The 15,693-nt window shown below is 46.4% G+C and overlaps 1 protein-coding gene across 1 annotated transcript; it reads left to right on the forward strand.

The window, feature by feature from the left end:
- The first annotated feature begins 10,440 nt into the window (after positions 1–10,440).
- NFILZ (NFIL3 like basic leucine zipper) lies at positions 10,441–12,699 on the forward strand. The gene is made up of 2 exons (XM_054461550.1): positions 10,441–10,705; positions 12,596–12,699. Exons 1-2 carry the CDS (start codon positions 10,450–10,452, stop codon positions 12,607–12,609), a joined length of 270 nt encoding a protein of 89 aa, XP_054317525.1. The 5' UTR covers positions 10,441–10,449; the 3' UTR covers positions 12,610–12,699.
- The last annotated feature ends 2,994 nt before the right edge of the window (positions 12,700–15,693 follow it).

Consider the following 15,693-nt stretch of genomic DNA (forward strand, 5'->3'; position numbering starts at 1 on the left):
CTCCTATCATCCAGGTGGGAGTGCAGTGGTGCCATTACAGCTCATTGTAACCTTGACATCCTGGGCTCAAGCAACCTCCTGCTTCATTTTTTATTTTGATTTTTTTGTAGAGACAAGGTCTCACTATGTTGCCCAGGCTGGTCTTGAACTCCTAGGCTCAAGCGATCCACCTGTCTCAGCTTCCCAAAGTGTGAGATGACAGGTGTGCGCCACCGTGCCCAGCCTATGCCAGGTATCTTATATCTTATAGACACAGCTTACCATTTTAATTCTCATGACATCTGCATATGATGATAACCCTGAACCCATTTTATAGATGAGGAGCTGAGGCTTAGAGATGTTAAATCACTCAGTCAGTATCCCATAGCCAATATTGGCTATTTCTCTTAGTTTCACTCAATCAGCAACTCTTAATGACATTAAGATTTTATTAAATTCTAATTAAGGAGCAGAGGGTTGGCCATTTGTCTCTCTCTTTCTGTCAATCTCTCTCTCTTTTTTTGAGACAGAATCTCACTCTGTTGCCCAGGCTAGAGTGCAGTGGTGTGATCACAGCTCACTACAGCCTCGACCTCCCCAGGCTCAGGTGATCCTCCCACTTCAGCTTCCCAAGTAGCTGGGAGCAGAGGCGCACACCACCATGCCCGGCTAATTTTTGAAAACTTTTTTTTTTTTTTTTTTGTAGAGACAGGGTTTTGCCACATTGCCCGGGTTGGTCTCGAACTCCTAAGTTCAACTGTTCCTCCTGCCTCGGCCTCCCAAAGTGTTGGCATTACAGGTGTGAGTCACCGTGCTCGGCTGTTAGCCATTTCTCTCTACCCACTGTCCCACCCTGCCCTGTCAGGGGATGGAAGCCCCATTCCTCATTAGGGAGGGACTGTGGAGTCCAGTTCAGCACCAGCCTTACAATGCAAGGAAAGAAAAGAAAACAGGAAAGAGGGAGGGGAAACCACAAACAACCCTTAGAGAGCCACAGGTGGCCCCAGGGCTCAGTTCCTGAGTTAGACCTCAGTTTTGGGCTGCTAAATTCTAAGCTCCAAGTTCTAGTTCCATCTCTGCCACTAAAACCCCATATGACCTTGATAAATTCTTTACCAGCTTCGGGTCTCAGTTTTTCCTTCTACGAGTCAACCCATCTCTTGGATTTTCTGGGAACTATAGTCATCCCTTGATATCTGGGGGGGATTGGTTCTGGGGTCTCCCTTGGATATTAAAATCTGTGGATGCTCAAGTTTCTGATCTAACATGGTGTAGTATTTGCATATAACCTATGCATATCCTTCCAAATATTTATTTATTTATATTTTTAGTTTTTGAGAAGGTGTCTGGCTCTGTTGCTCAGGCTGGAGGGCAGTGGTGCAATCTCGGCTCACTGCAACCTCCGCCTCTCGGGTTCAAGTGATTCTCCTGCCTCAGCCTCCCAAGTAGCTGGGATTGCAGGTGTCTACCACTACACCTGGCTAATTTTTGTATTTTTAGTACAGACAAGGTTTTGCCATGTTGGCCAGGCTGGTCTCGAACTCCTGACCTCAAGTGATCCCCCCACCTCGGCCTCCCAAAGTACTGGGATTATAGGCGTGAGCCACGGTGCCCTGCCCTCCCATATACTTTAAATCATCTCTACATTACTTATGATAACGAATAAAATATAAATGCTATGTAAATAGTTGTTATACTATATATGTATTTTTTATTTTATTTTTATTTATTTATTTATTTTTTGAGACAGAGTCTTGCTCTGTCACTCAGGCTGGAGTGCAGTGGCATGATCTCAACTTACTGCAGCCTCCACTTCCCAGGCTCAAGTGTTTCTCATGCTTCAGCCTCTCCAGTAGCTGGGATTACAGGCATGCGCCACCGCACCCAGCTAATTTTTGTATTTTTAGTAGAGACAGGGTTTCACCATGTTGGCTAGGCTGGTCTCCAGCTCCTGGCCTCAAGTGATCTGCCTGCCTTGGCCTCCCAAAGTGCTGGGATTATAGGCCTGAGCGACTGTGCCCGGCATATATATATATAATTTTAAATTTGCATTATTTTTATTGTTGTCTTGTTATTTTTTTCAAATACTGTATTTTCAATCTGTGGTTGGTTGAATCCATGGATATGGAACCCCAGGATACAGAGGAATGATGGCATACTTTTCATATCTGAGCTCTAACTGGTTCTTTTTATATCTACCTGTTTTTGTTTCATAACCTCCTGTTCTTGTTTGACAGTTGTCATTCCTTCCTTTATCTTTCTGAGTCACCTAACATATTCATTGTACAGCTCTTTCAAGATTAAACTGATATTCTCTATTTCCTCAGATGTAATATCTTCTAGTTGGGGAGCTTGTGGGAATTTCATGAAGTGGCCACAGATTCATTATCTTCTTTAGGTTATTTCTCCTTGGGCTGGGCCTTCTGCAAGTGCATGCTTTTGACCTTATATATTAGGGGACTCTGCACTTCCATGTGTGGGAGACTTTTATCCTTGTCATTGGGCATCTTTGCTTTGGTCTCTGGTTCAAGTTAGCATTTTCCCACCATTTCTCAGTGTCTGGGAGGAATGGGGAGGTTTTGGTGTGTATTTGGTCTTGAATGGATGGTCAATTTACCATCTGTAAAAGGATACAGTTGTGTTGGGTAATGTCTGAAGGTTCTCAGAGACATTTTCAACACAGATAGTACAGAGTGTGGCAGGAGAAGTCCAGTGGGAGAGGATTCTTTTTTTTTTTTTTTTGAGACGGAGTCTCACTCTGTCACCCAGACTGGAGTGCAGTGGTGCAATCTTGGCTCACTGCAACCTCCATCTCCAGGCTCAAGTGATTCTTCTGCCTCAGCCTCCCGAGTAGCTGGGACTATAGGCGTGCACTACCATGCCCGGCTAATTTAGTATTTTTTAGTAGAAACAGGGTTTCATCATGTTGGCCAGGCTGGTCTCGAACTTCCCACTTCAGGTGATCTGCCCACCTTGGCCTCCCAAAGTGCTGGGATTACAAGCATGAACCACCAAGCCTGGCCAAGAGAGGATTCTAACAACAAATAAAAAATAGCTATGTGGGTTATTTATTATTATCAGGTAGCAGCTCTTAACACATCTTACCTTATTTATTCCTTATACAACCAATGAGGTAGGTACTACTATTATTCCCCTTTTGCAGATGAGACATTGGAAGCTCATAGAGGTGACCTGACTTGCCCAGGCACACTTAGCTAGGGAGGAAAATTTGAACCCAGTTAAAGCAGGTGTTCTTAATCCTGCCTACTCCATTGCATCCTGACAGCATGGATACTAATCTCAGCCTTGCCGTATTCTTAACTGTGTGGTTTCTTGACCCTTTGTTCCTCTGTGGAAACCAACCTCTACCCTTCAGAGGTGCTATGCAAACTCAAAACTGTGTACTCATTGAAACAAGTGGAAGTATCCGGGGACGTTTAACCTGGTGCATTAGGAAGGGTTTGGGTACTGGATCCCGTTGTACCTGGATTCTGGCTGTGCGACCTCAGGCAGGTCACTTGACCTCTCGGAGCTTTGCTTTCCTGATCTGTCAAAGTAAAGCCATGCTTTACTTTCCTCTCTGGGTAGTGGTGAGATGTTGCACGTACCTAACATACAGTAGGTGCTCAATACACAAGAATTGTTTTCCCTGGAGGAGAGCAGGCTGGTGTGGGAATAGGGAAATGCCAGTGTCAATTCCTCAAATCCCCAAAGGGTTCTAGTGTCCAGAGTGAGGGGAGATTCTCCACGGATGTAAGGAAAGAATGAATTCTAGCAAGGATGGGTCCAGCAAAGCTGGCTTCTAGCTCTACTCCAGGAAAACTTTTTGGATCACGAGAGCTCACCTAGTCTGACAGGTGACTTTTTATTTATTTATTTATTTATTTTTTTTGAGACAGGGTCTCACTCCGATGTCCAGGCTGGAGTGCAGTGGTACATCACAGCTCGCTGCAGCCTTGACTTCCCGGGATCAGATGATTCTCCCACTTCAACCTCCTGGGTAGCTGGGACTACAGGTAGAAACCACCACACATGGCTAATTTTTGTATTTTTTGTAGAGACGTGGTTTTGCCATGTTGCCTAGACTGGTCTTAAACTCCTAGGCTCAAGTGACCCACCTACCTTGGCCTCCCAAAGTGTTGGGATTATGGGTGTGAGCCATTGCACCCGGCCCCATATTTTTTAGAATAAACCATTAAACGTATGAATATTTTGGGAATGAACCAATAAATGCATGAATGGTGAATAAATTAAAGAATGAGTGAAATGTGAGTGAGTGAATGAATGAATGAGCAGACGAAATAATACTCAAAAGGCAGGGACCATGAGAGTGGAATACAGAGTCTGATTGGATCCTCTCTTTCCCAAAGGGGTGGATGCTGGAGACCTTCCAGTGACTAGGAGTTCTTGCTGGGTTTGGTGACTATAGAATCCTGCAAGGCTTTTATTGTTTGTTTTCTGAGCTCAGTCAAGATTTCCAGACATGGCCAGGCATGCTGGCTCACGCCTGTAATCCCAGCACTTTGGGAGGCTGAGGCAGGCGGATCACCTGAGGTCAGGAGTTTGAGACCAGCGTGGCCAACATGGCAAAACCCCGTCTGTACTAAAAATACAAAAATTAGTCAGGCATGGTGGCAAGCGCCTGTAATCCCAGCTACTCGGAAGGCTGAGGCAGGAGAATGGCTTGAACCCAGGAGGCGGAGGTTGCAGTGAGCTGAGATTGCACCACTGCACCACTCCAGCCTTGGTGACAGAGCGAGACTGTCTCAAAAAAAAAAAAAAAAGATTTCCAGACATGGGAACCTCTTGAACACATGAACAGGCCACATGGTGTGGCAGAACATTCTCTCTAGTGACTTTAGAGGGGGATGAGCTCCCTGTTACAGAAGAGGACCAAACAGAGCTTTGATGTCACTGGTCAAGGCAGCTGCGGAGGCTGCTGGGCTGGGGTGGGGCTGGCCTGTGATGGGGCCATCTCTGAGGGACACCCTTTTCCTGTTTCTTCATCCCCCTCTGGCCACTTTGCAAGGAGTGCTGCCTGTCTCGCCACCCTCCGTTAGCACTTCCTCTGCGACCACAGGAAGGCCCAGCCCAGCTCTTAACTGCGTTTTCTCTAAATAAACTCGGGCAGCAGAACTATCTGCTGCCCCATCTCCCTCTGGGTTCCTGTGGAGGTGTAGGGGGTGGTGGTTAGGGGGGTTCAGGCCAAGCCACAGACAGGAGGGACTCAGACCACAGTGATAACAAATTTTCCTCTATCTCAGTGGTGTGGCCTGAGAGCTGACTGCTCAGAGTCACTCTGGCCTGTCCTTTCTTTATGTGACTACCAGCGCACACTCACTTCTCTTCCTTGGGCATTGCTGATTCTGGTGTGGCTCTTGGGGACCCCTGGGCTATGTTCCTCTTCCTTTCCAGCCCAGCTGTGGTCATATCGGAGCTTGCCTACCACTTCTGTCTTCTCTTCTAGAGCCAAGGTGGTACTTTCTAGATGCTGGCCCCAGGGCTCCGGGATGTGCTGTGGACCTCTACACAGATGTTCATCAATTCCTGGGCTCTGGTCAACATCCCTTGAAGTTGGAATGGTTGTTGGGACCCCCTCTGATGCCTCCCCAAGACAGGGCCAGGAATGTGGCAGGGGAATTCTGTGGCTAGTGGGGGACCCCGAGTGAGGGCTTGTCTGGGGTCTTGTCTGGGGCTCAGGTGAGCTGTCTAGGCAGTGGAAGACCCAGGCCCAGCCCTTTGCGGGGAGAGAGGACCCATTCAGACTCACTGCACCCCACTGTTATGGGTTCTGCCCTTTGAGTATTCCTTCATCTGCTCATTCATTCATTCATTTACCCACACTTCACTCAATTTTAATTTATTCAAATATCCATGCATTTATTAGTTCATTCCAAAAAGATATTCATGCATTTGTTAGTTCATTCAAAAAATCCATGCATTTATTAGTTCATTCTAAAAAATATTCATGCATTTATTAGTTTATTCAAAAAATCTGTGCATTTATTAGTTCATTCAAAAAAATCCATGCACTCATTTGTTCATTCAAAAAAATCCACATATTTATTAGTTCATTAAAAAATTCATGTGTTTATTAGTTCATTCCAAAAAATATTCATGCATTTATTAGTTAATTGAAAATAATCCATACATTCGTTAGTTCATTCAAAAAATCCATGCATTTATTTGTTCATTCAAAAAAATCCATGCACTTATTTGTTCATTCAAAAAAATCCATACATTAGTTCATTAAAAAATTCATGTGTTTATTAGTTCATTCCAAAAAATATTCATGCATTTATTAGTTAATTCAAAAAATCCATGCATTTATTAGTTCATGCCAAAAATCCATGCATTTATTAGTTCATTCAAAAATATTCATGCATTCATTCCAAAAATATTTATGCATTAAATAGTTTATTCTAAAAAATATTCATCTATTTATTAGTTTATTCCAATAAATACTCTTACAGGGCCTTCCTCCTTCATTCCTGATCCCGAGGTGGAGGTGAATTGAGGAACATACGAACACTGTTTTTAGGAGTCTAAGATGCTTATACTTTCATAAGCACACCCCAGAGGCTTTTAAGCAAAGGATAAATGGAATTTTAAAAGGCTACCTCTGGGCTCATGGTGGGTTTGCAGGGGACAAGGGTGGAGGCTGGTGGGGGCCCAGGTGGGATAGAAAATGCTTGGGCTGGGACCAGGGCTGTGGGGAGTGGAGAGACGGGTGGATGCAACTGTGGAGGAGCAATTAGAGGGAAGTGGCATGAATGGGGCCAGGGGAGAAGGATTTGAGGGGTGCCAGTGGCAGCTTTGGGGCCAGAGTTGGTGGTGGTACTCACATGCTAGGAGAAGAATGCTGCTTACTTTTGGGATCTCTGACTGTCCCTGGGTCAGCCATTTAACTTTTCCTGAGCCTCAGTTGCATGGTCTGTAAGTGGGGATGATATGCTCCTGATAGAGGGTATGGTAGCCCTAGGTGTCTATAAGGGCTCAGCGAATTTGGACGCCTGAGCAAGGTTATGTTATTAGCCTGGCTACCAGGAACAAAGCTCAGAGACAGCTGCAGGAAATTGCAAACCCAGGGCATCCCGCCTGGCACCTGTGGACCAGGGTTCACCTAACTGCAGCTGCTTCCCCAGCCCATGTGATGTGGGCAGGTGTGGAGCCGCCTACCACTACAGCAAGTGGCAACAGGTGGGGAGATGGTCCAGATGTCTTTCGGCTTCAGATTGGGTCCTGGACTTGGGTGCTGGAGTCTCCCCAGTGACCACGACTTCTCAGAGGGGGTCCCAGGTATGGACACTGCAGACCCTCCTGTGACTAGGAGTTCTCAGAGGAGGTCCTGGGCATGGGCACTGGAGTCCCTCCCATGACTAGGAATTCTCAGAGGAGTTCCTGGGCATGAGCACTGGAGTCCCTTCTGTGACTAGGTGGTCCTGGGCATGAGTGCTGGAGACCTTCCAGTAACTAGGAGTTCTTGTTGACTTGGGCGACTGCAGAACACCACAAGGCATTTATTTATTTATTTATTTATTTATTTATTTATTTATTTATTTATTTATTGAGATGGAGTCTTGCACTGTCACCCAGGCTGGAGTGCAGTGGCGCAATCTCGGCTCACTGCAACCTCCGCCTCCCGGGTTCAAGTGATTCTCCTGTCTCAACCTCCTGAATAGCTGGGACTACAGGCGCATGCCACCATGCCTGGCTAATTTTTTGTATTTTTAGTAGAGACAGGGTTTCACTGTGTTAGCCAGGATGGTCTCGCTGTCCTGACCTTGTGATCTGCCTGCCTTGGCCTCCAAAAGTGCTGGGATTACAGGCATGAGCCACCGCGCTTGGCCTTATTTTTTATTCTCCAAGCCCAACCAAGATTTCCAGACATGGCAGCCTCCTGAGCACATGAGCAGATCACATGGTGTGGCAGAGCAGACTCACACATTAGACAGATTTGAGTTCAAATCTTAGTCCTGCCACTGACTTACTGTGTGATGTGAGCAGATGAAAGACCTTCTCTAGACATATTTTCTTCTTTATTATAATTTCACTCAACTTTTCCATGAGACTGGGAGATTTGTGAAGGCTGGGAGGCAGTTTGATTTTCTTCTTTTGTCTACCTTACAACCTGGCACAGTGAATGAATGAATAAATATGCACCTCAAATTGTTTTGTGAAGTATAGTAAGCATTTCTTGGGCAAATTAATCTGAGAGCCTCCAAGTCAAATGAAACTAAACTTTTTTTTTTTTTTTGCAGGACTTCTCAGAGCCTTCAATATACTTTGTGATTCTCCCATAAGGAATAAGGTATACAGTATTTCTGAAACATTTTTGTGTTCTTTTTTTGAGGGCACGTCATCTTTGGCACTGGGGTTCCTAGGAACATACTTTCGGAAATGTGGACTTAGGATCATTGTTAGAGGTCCTAGGAGTGTTGCTATTTGTCTGGTTGTATTCCTTTATCCTCTGTCAAACATGACCTGAATTATGTCACATAACCATGTAGCCACAGAAACTAAGGCCAAGGGCTGTTAGTGAAGAATAAAAGATTAAATTAGAATGTTGGGGAAGAAAAATCTATATTCCCAATTTAGGAAAGTTACTACAGTTTATCTTAAAACTCAACACTGAGTTTCTGCCAAAGCGAACAGAAAAATGTGGTGTCTTTCATGGTTTCTTGGGTAGGAGTTCAGCAAGGGGGTTAAATGCTCTCCAGTTGTGAGAAAGGTTGTTTTCATTCATGTATTCATTCATTAATTCATTAATTCATTCAACAAGTGTTTATTTACCACCTGCTACTTACAAGCACAATGCTAGGTACCAGGGATACAACAGTAGACCAAAAAAAGACATACATGTGCCCTTATGGAGATGACAGTCATCGGTTTTCAGAACAAAGATGATCGGTTTTCAGCCCTCAGTGCCCCTTCTTTCCTGAAGTTTGTTCTGAATTTTTAGACAGGCTCCTTCCACCTTGCTGTGGTTTTTCTCTCCACTTGTTTTGTATCCGAATCACAGAAGGTGAAGACATCCCCCAGGTGGTTGGTAGAACCCAGATCTTTGTGTTAGAGTCTTCATGAAAACCAATGTGAGAAACTGGGCTGAGGCAAGGGACGTAGTCTTCCGTCCTTGCTATATCTCTGGGACACTGGGCATCTTTTCTGGGCTCCACTCTAAGAGTTGGGAATCTAATAGCCTTGATTTTTTTTCTCTACCCCCAATTACCAACCCTCTAATTCTTCAACACTAGGCACATGGGAATTGCGTTTTGTTTTCAAACCTGGGCAACAAAGTGAGACCATGTCCCTACAGAAAATTTAAAAATAGCTGAGCATAATGGCATACACTTGTAGTCCCAGCTACTTGGGAAGCTGAGGCATGATGATTGCCTGAGCCCAACAGTTCAAGGCTGCAGTGAACTATGATCCCATCACTGCACTCCAGCTTAGGTGACAGTGAGACCCTGCCTCTAAAAAAATAGCTTTGTTGTTGGTTGGATGAATGGATGGACCCACGGATGAATATATAGATGAATGAATGGATTTGTAGAAGAGTGACTGACACATTGGAGGGACATTTGGATAAATGAAAGAATGGAGGAATAGATGGTGGATGGTTGAGACCAGCAAATGAATATATGGATGAAAAGATGCCTAGTAAAGGCACAACGTGATTTAAAAAAAATGAATCTATCAGTGAATTGATGGACGGTTGGATGAATGGATGAGTGAGTAAGTGGTAGATGTGATGGAGAGTTGCACAATGAAATCGGGAGATGTGTTTGAGTAAATGGATGGTGAGTGAGTGAATGAATGGATAAATGGATAGATGGTGAGTTGGGTAGAGGGATGGACAAATGGACAGTTGAGTGAATGGGTGAGTGATTGGATTACTCGATGAATGGGTGGGTAGTTGGATGGATGGATGGGCAGGTAAAAAATTCTGGCCACAAACTGAAGCAATCTTGGGGTACAATCTGGGCACAGTTTAGGTGAATAGCAGCTTGTTTTCTGATCCCAAATCATGTTTACCTCCATGGATACATATTCTGTATTTCTAGGTTCAGTCATCCTTCTGTCTCCCTCTGAGTTTCCAAGAATCTTACCTTGGAACTCCAATTGAACTGAGCCCAGGGCTTGTCTGCTGACCTTCTCAACAGTAAGGAGAACACCCCTGGAAGAGCATGTGTCTTCTGAGGGTACAGGGTTGAACCAGCTCTTCGTGATGACTGTGGTCTGCTCTTAAGCCTTTCTAGCAGTTTCTTGTTTTGTGGCCTCACCCAATCTTCACTGGGCATCAAACCAATGAAGATCAAACCTTGGTCTCCAGCTCAGTTCCAACTCCACCTGTCCCCTCCATGGGTGATGGTGGAGACACAGGATAAATTAGAGAAAGGGGTCATCCAGGTCCACCTCTTGCCCTTACTCCAAGATCTCTTTCCTCTTTCCCAGGTTCTCCAAGCAGCCATGGAAGTGGGTTTCTCGGGCCTGCCAGATGTGTCTCAGAGTCATAGCAAGACCTTGTGGGGGGCTCGGGGCAGGGGCCCCTCCATACGTCGCCAGCGGGAGTTCATGCCAGAAGAAAAGAAGGACAGAGTTTACTGGGAGAAGCGGAGGAAGAACAATGAAGCAGCCAAGAGATCCAGGGAAAAGCGACGTCTCAATGATGCAGCCATTGAGGGCAGGCTGGCTGCACTGATGGAGGAGAATGCCCTGCTCAGGGGTGAGCTGAGGGCGCTCAAGCTTCGCTTTGGCCTCCTGCCCCTGACTAGTGGGCCCCGGGCCTTGCCCCTACAGGCTCTGCTATGGGAAGCCCCCTGGACCGGGGACCCCCGGCCTGGGGCTGAAGCACTCTCATCCTTATCTGGCTCTCACAGCTGCCTCTTAAGGCCATGTTCCCTGGATGCTGGGATTCCAGGATGTCGGGGCTGCCTGCTGGCTCCCAGATGGACAGGCTTGGCCACTTCTCCTAGGTCCCCCCAAGAGTCTGCACCTCCTACCCTGAACAGAATTGACATGGCCTTGCAGACTGCCCTCTCACCTGCCCTCTTCAGCTGTCACCTCTTGGATGGGCATGTAGGGTCCAGACCAGAGCTCAAACCCTGCTGGGGGCTGTGGTCACCAATGCCCTCTGGATGCCGGGCTTCAGGGCCATCAGATGTGTTGCTGACACCCACTGCTGATCCCATGGGTCTGTCTCCTGGGGTGACCTGCCCTGTCCCAGGGAACAGTCCTGAGGGTCTGGGTCAGCCCTCTCTGCCCCACAAACTGCGCATCAAATCCCGAGCCTCAGGCAGGGTACCTCGTGGCTGGGAGGGTGGTCAGGCGCCCCTCTGAGGGCTTCCTCTGGGAAGGGCTAGGCTTGCAAGGGGGTGTTTGGGGGCAGAATATAGGTTTGTCTGAGGAATGAGTAGCTTGGTCTTGATCAGCAATCTGGGAAGGCCTGTAGGAAGTAGGGGTGCCCTGGCTTGGAAGGTCCACTTCACAGCTTCCATACCAGACCTCCTAGGGGTGGAGTGGATGGGAGCCCATCTTGGATTCTACTATGGCTCTTGCCTTGCCCTAAAATCTATGCTTTGGGTTGTCACTTTTCCCTCTTCCTTCCTCCTTTCCATTTATCTATTCTTCCCTATATCCATCCATTCATCCATTCTTCCTCATTTATTCATCCATTCATTCATCAATCCTCATCCATCCATCCATTAGTCCCTCCATCCTTATCCATCCATCCATCCATCCATCCATCCACCCATCTATTCATCCATCCATCAATCCATCCATCCATTCCATCCATCCATCCATTCTTCCATCCATCCATTCATTAGTTTATCCATCCTCATCCATCCATCCATCCATCGATTCATCCATCCATCCATCTATCCATTCATCCATCCATCCATCCATTTGTCCATCCATCCATCCACCTATCCATCCATCCGTCCGTCCGTCCGTCCGTCCGTCCGTCCATCCATTCATCCATCCATCCGTCCATCCATCCATCCATCCATCCATTCAGCCATACATCTGTCCATTTATCTATCCTCCATTTATCCATGCATTTATTCTCATTCATCCATGCATTTGTTCTTCCTTGTATCTATCCATCCATCCTCATCCATCCCTCCATGCATCCATCCATTAATTCATCCACCCATCCACCTGTCTATGCATGCATCCATCCATCCTCATCCACTCGTCCACCCATCCTCACCTATCCATCCACCCACCCATTCTTTCTTGCTTCTATCCATTTTTCCATCCATACACCTATCCATTCATCCATTCATACATTCATTTATTCTCCCTCCATCCATCCATCCTCATCCATTCCCATCCATCCATCCATCCTGTCTTCCTTCCTTGCATCCACTCATCCTCATCCATTCACCCATCCATCCATCCATCCTCACCCATCCATCTACACATCCTTCCTTTCATCCACCTATTCATCTACTCACCCACCCATCCATCCTTTCATTCATTTATTCATTTAGCCACTCATTTATGTGCTAACTTGTTTATTCATTCATTCTCTTACTCATTAATTTACTTATAATTCACTTGTCCCCTCACCCACCCACTCATGATCTTTGGACCTTCCTTTTGTGCCCAGTTAGTGACAAGTGAGAAGACACTTTTCTGGCCTTGAGTTTCCTGTCCTGGGGTAGGAATGGGTGTTTGGGAAGAAACATACTGAAGACCAGACTGAAGGAGGAGGTAATGTCTAGGGTGTCTTCATCCCCCTTCTTGGGGTCCCCTGGGGGGCTTGCTTACCACCCAGTTTGAGGGGCAGACATATTGGCTTCCTCTGTGTCTTGGATCAGGGCCTCGAGCTGCTGGAACAGGAGTAGCTGTGTGAGGGCATCAGTGTCCTCTCTCTCCCTGGTTGCCCCCTGCCCCTGAGAACCAGGTGTACACACTCCCACCCAAGTGGAAGGGGCCATTCTGCAGGGAAGGTCTTCCAGAGGCCTGGAGCCCAAGGACTTATCAAGGCTCCCTCCTCCTCAGTTTCTCACTCAGCCCCTTTCCCGTTATTATTATTATTATTATTACATCAGAGATTTTGTTAGATTCTGGATAAAAATACTCAAACTCCAATCATGGGGAGAGCTCATGGGATGGGGGGCTCATCTGGACTGGTACTGACACTGAGAACCAGATGCCCCTGGCCAACTGGATCATTTGGACTCAGGAGCATCCCCCGCCCCCACCAGATGTGGGGGCTGCACTAGTTCTTGGCTACTCCCAGTTTATCAGAGCCACAAATGTGTGCAGGGTGAGGACATACAAAGTGCCTCTCTCTCACTAGTACAACAGGTGGGCAGTATCACCGAACAGGCCAAGAGCTCCCCTGTGACTGGGCATCCCTAGAATCCTGCACATCACAGCTAGGCCCTCTACCTGCTCAGCCTTTGGTTCTGGTCCAGGGCAGGGATTGGGCAAGATCAGCCCTCCTCCTTCCCTCCATGCCTGACCTTCCAGCCTGTGGCTTTGCTCATGTCACTGAGCCTCCCTTACACATCTAAATGTTTACCTATAAATGAGCCCATTCCCTAGAAATACATTGTGAATATTAAATATGAGGCAGTAAATACATTGCCTGGTATAGGGGCTTCTCTGGACTGTTTTATCTTCATAAATAATGTGAATCCTGGAGGGCAAGGTGGCTCATGCCTGTAATCCCAGCACTTTGGGAGGCCAAGGCAGATGGATCACTTGAGGTCAAGAGTTCAAGACCAGCTTGGCCAGCATGATGAAACCCCGTCTCTAGTAAAAATACAAAAATTAGCTGGGCATGGTAGCGAGCGCCTGTAATCTCAGCTACTTGGGAGGCTGAGGCATGAAAATTACTTGAACCCGGGAGGTGGAGGCTGCAGCGAGCTGAGATCGCACCACTGCAGTGCAGCCTGGGCGACAGAGAGAGACTTCATCTCAAAAAAAAAAAAAAAATTCCTGGTTCCCTTTTTGCTTTGTCCACCAAGGAGCTCAGGGCCGAACTTGTGGCTCAACTATAACAGCATTTTCATTCATTCATTCATTCACTCATTTTTTGATTCATTTTCTCATTTAGCAAATTTTCTTGATCATAAGTTTCTCATTGTTTCATTTTATTCAAGGCATGTTTTGTTGTAAAAAGTCTGAAAATCATATGCAGCCAAGTTGGCAATCTTTTCTTTTGTGGTTTGTACATTTTTGTCATGTTTAAGACAACTTCCATGTCTCAAGGTCATAAAGATAGTCTCCTATCTTTATGTTCCAGGTACTGGGGAAAGAGAAATGAACACAATAGATGTGATTCCTGCCTCTGTGGTACTGATAACCCAGGGAGGGAGATAGATTAAAAAATAAGAAAAACATATAGTAGGACCAATGATGATAGGTGTCATGGAGAAAAAAGGAAGGCTTGGGAAAGGTAGGTGTGGGTGCATTGTAATAATTGAAATAGGGAGATCAGGATTGAAATAGGGGTATCTCAGCCTTGCTGAGAAAGTGACATTTGAAAAGAGACTTGAGAGAGATGAAGGGGGAAGTCATGCATGTATCAGAGGAAGAGCATTTCCTAGTCAGAAAGAACAGCCTGTGCAAAGGCCCTGAGGTGGGATAGTGCATAGTGTTTTGAGGAAGATTGAGGAGGCCCATGTGGCTGCAGTGGAGTGAGTAAGGGGGAGAGAGGGAGGAGGCGAGGGCAGGGAGGTGATGGAAGCAGGTTGTGGAGGGCTTTGTGGGCCAAGGTGAGGACTTTGGCTTCCTTTCTGAGTGATATGGGCATGATGGGGACGTTTCCGAGTATATTTCTGTTGTAGTTCTCCCCTTACCTCCATCCTGTGGTGTGTGAGGCTGAGTGAAAATAAATCCACCACATAAGTGCAGGAGAGCTGGCTCATTGTCTGGGGTGGGGATAGGTGGGGACTGACCACAGTGTTGCTGTGACTCATGTCCCCCTAAATGGCCGCATTCTCCCTGCCCTCAGAGCCAGGGTGCTCATCCCATCCCTGCTTCTAAACTTCTCTGAGATATGAGGGACAGGGCAGGTAAAGCTGCTCCATGAGGTGGAATCATGGAAGAAAAACACAGATGGTTCTTTTTTTTCTTTATGAAGCTGTCTTCCACTAAATAATTATTTTTGACAAGTGTGGGAGAAAGGGTAATCAGATGTATGTGGGGGATGCTGGAAGGGCAAAGAGATGGCTGAGGTGGGAGGTGAGTCAGTGAGGAAGTGGCCAGGAATAGTCCTCAAGGCATTGCATGGTAGGTAAACAGGAAGGTACACAGCTCAGGCAAACAGGAAGAGCTGGAGATAAGTTGGAGATAAACTGGTTACTCTGGGGAGGAAGGCCATGGAGTGGAAAGGAAGTCAAGGCTTCAACTTGCCCTGCAAATACCATGACTCTTGAGGGTCTGTCACCTATGACAAGCAGACTCATTTCTTGGCTGCCTAGTCTGGGCCACTGGTTGTGCTGGTGATTTATCCTAGATTTTGTTTGACCCTCGGAAAAAGGCTTCATTATGATCTCCATTAACAGATGAAGAAACTGTGACTCAGAGCAGTTATGTATCTTGCCTAACATTACTTAGTTGGTGACTGGGCCACTTCCCGCCTCATCACTGCACCAGTGTCATTGGCTAACTTTCTGTTCCTTGAGGTTCTTTCCTGCCTCAGGTCTTTGCATTTGCTTTCCCTCTGCCTGGAATTTTTCCCCGAGTCTTTAA

Source organism: Pongo pygmaeus, chromosome 20 (assembly GCF_028885625.2).
Source record: "Pongo pygmaeus isolate AG05252 chromosome 20, NHGRI_mPonPyg2-v2.0_pri, whole genome shotgun sequence".
Classification (NCBI taxonomy): Eukaryota; Metazoa; Chordata; class Mammalia; order Primates; family Hominidae; genus Pongo; species Pongo pygmaeus.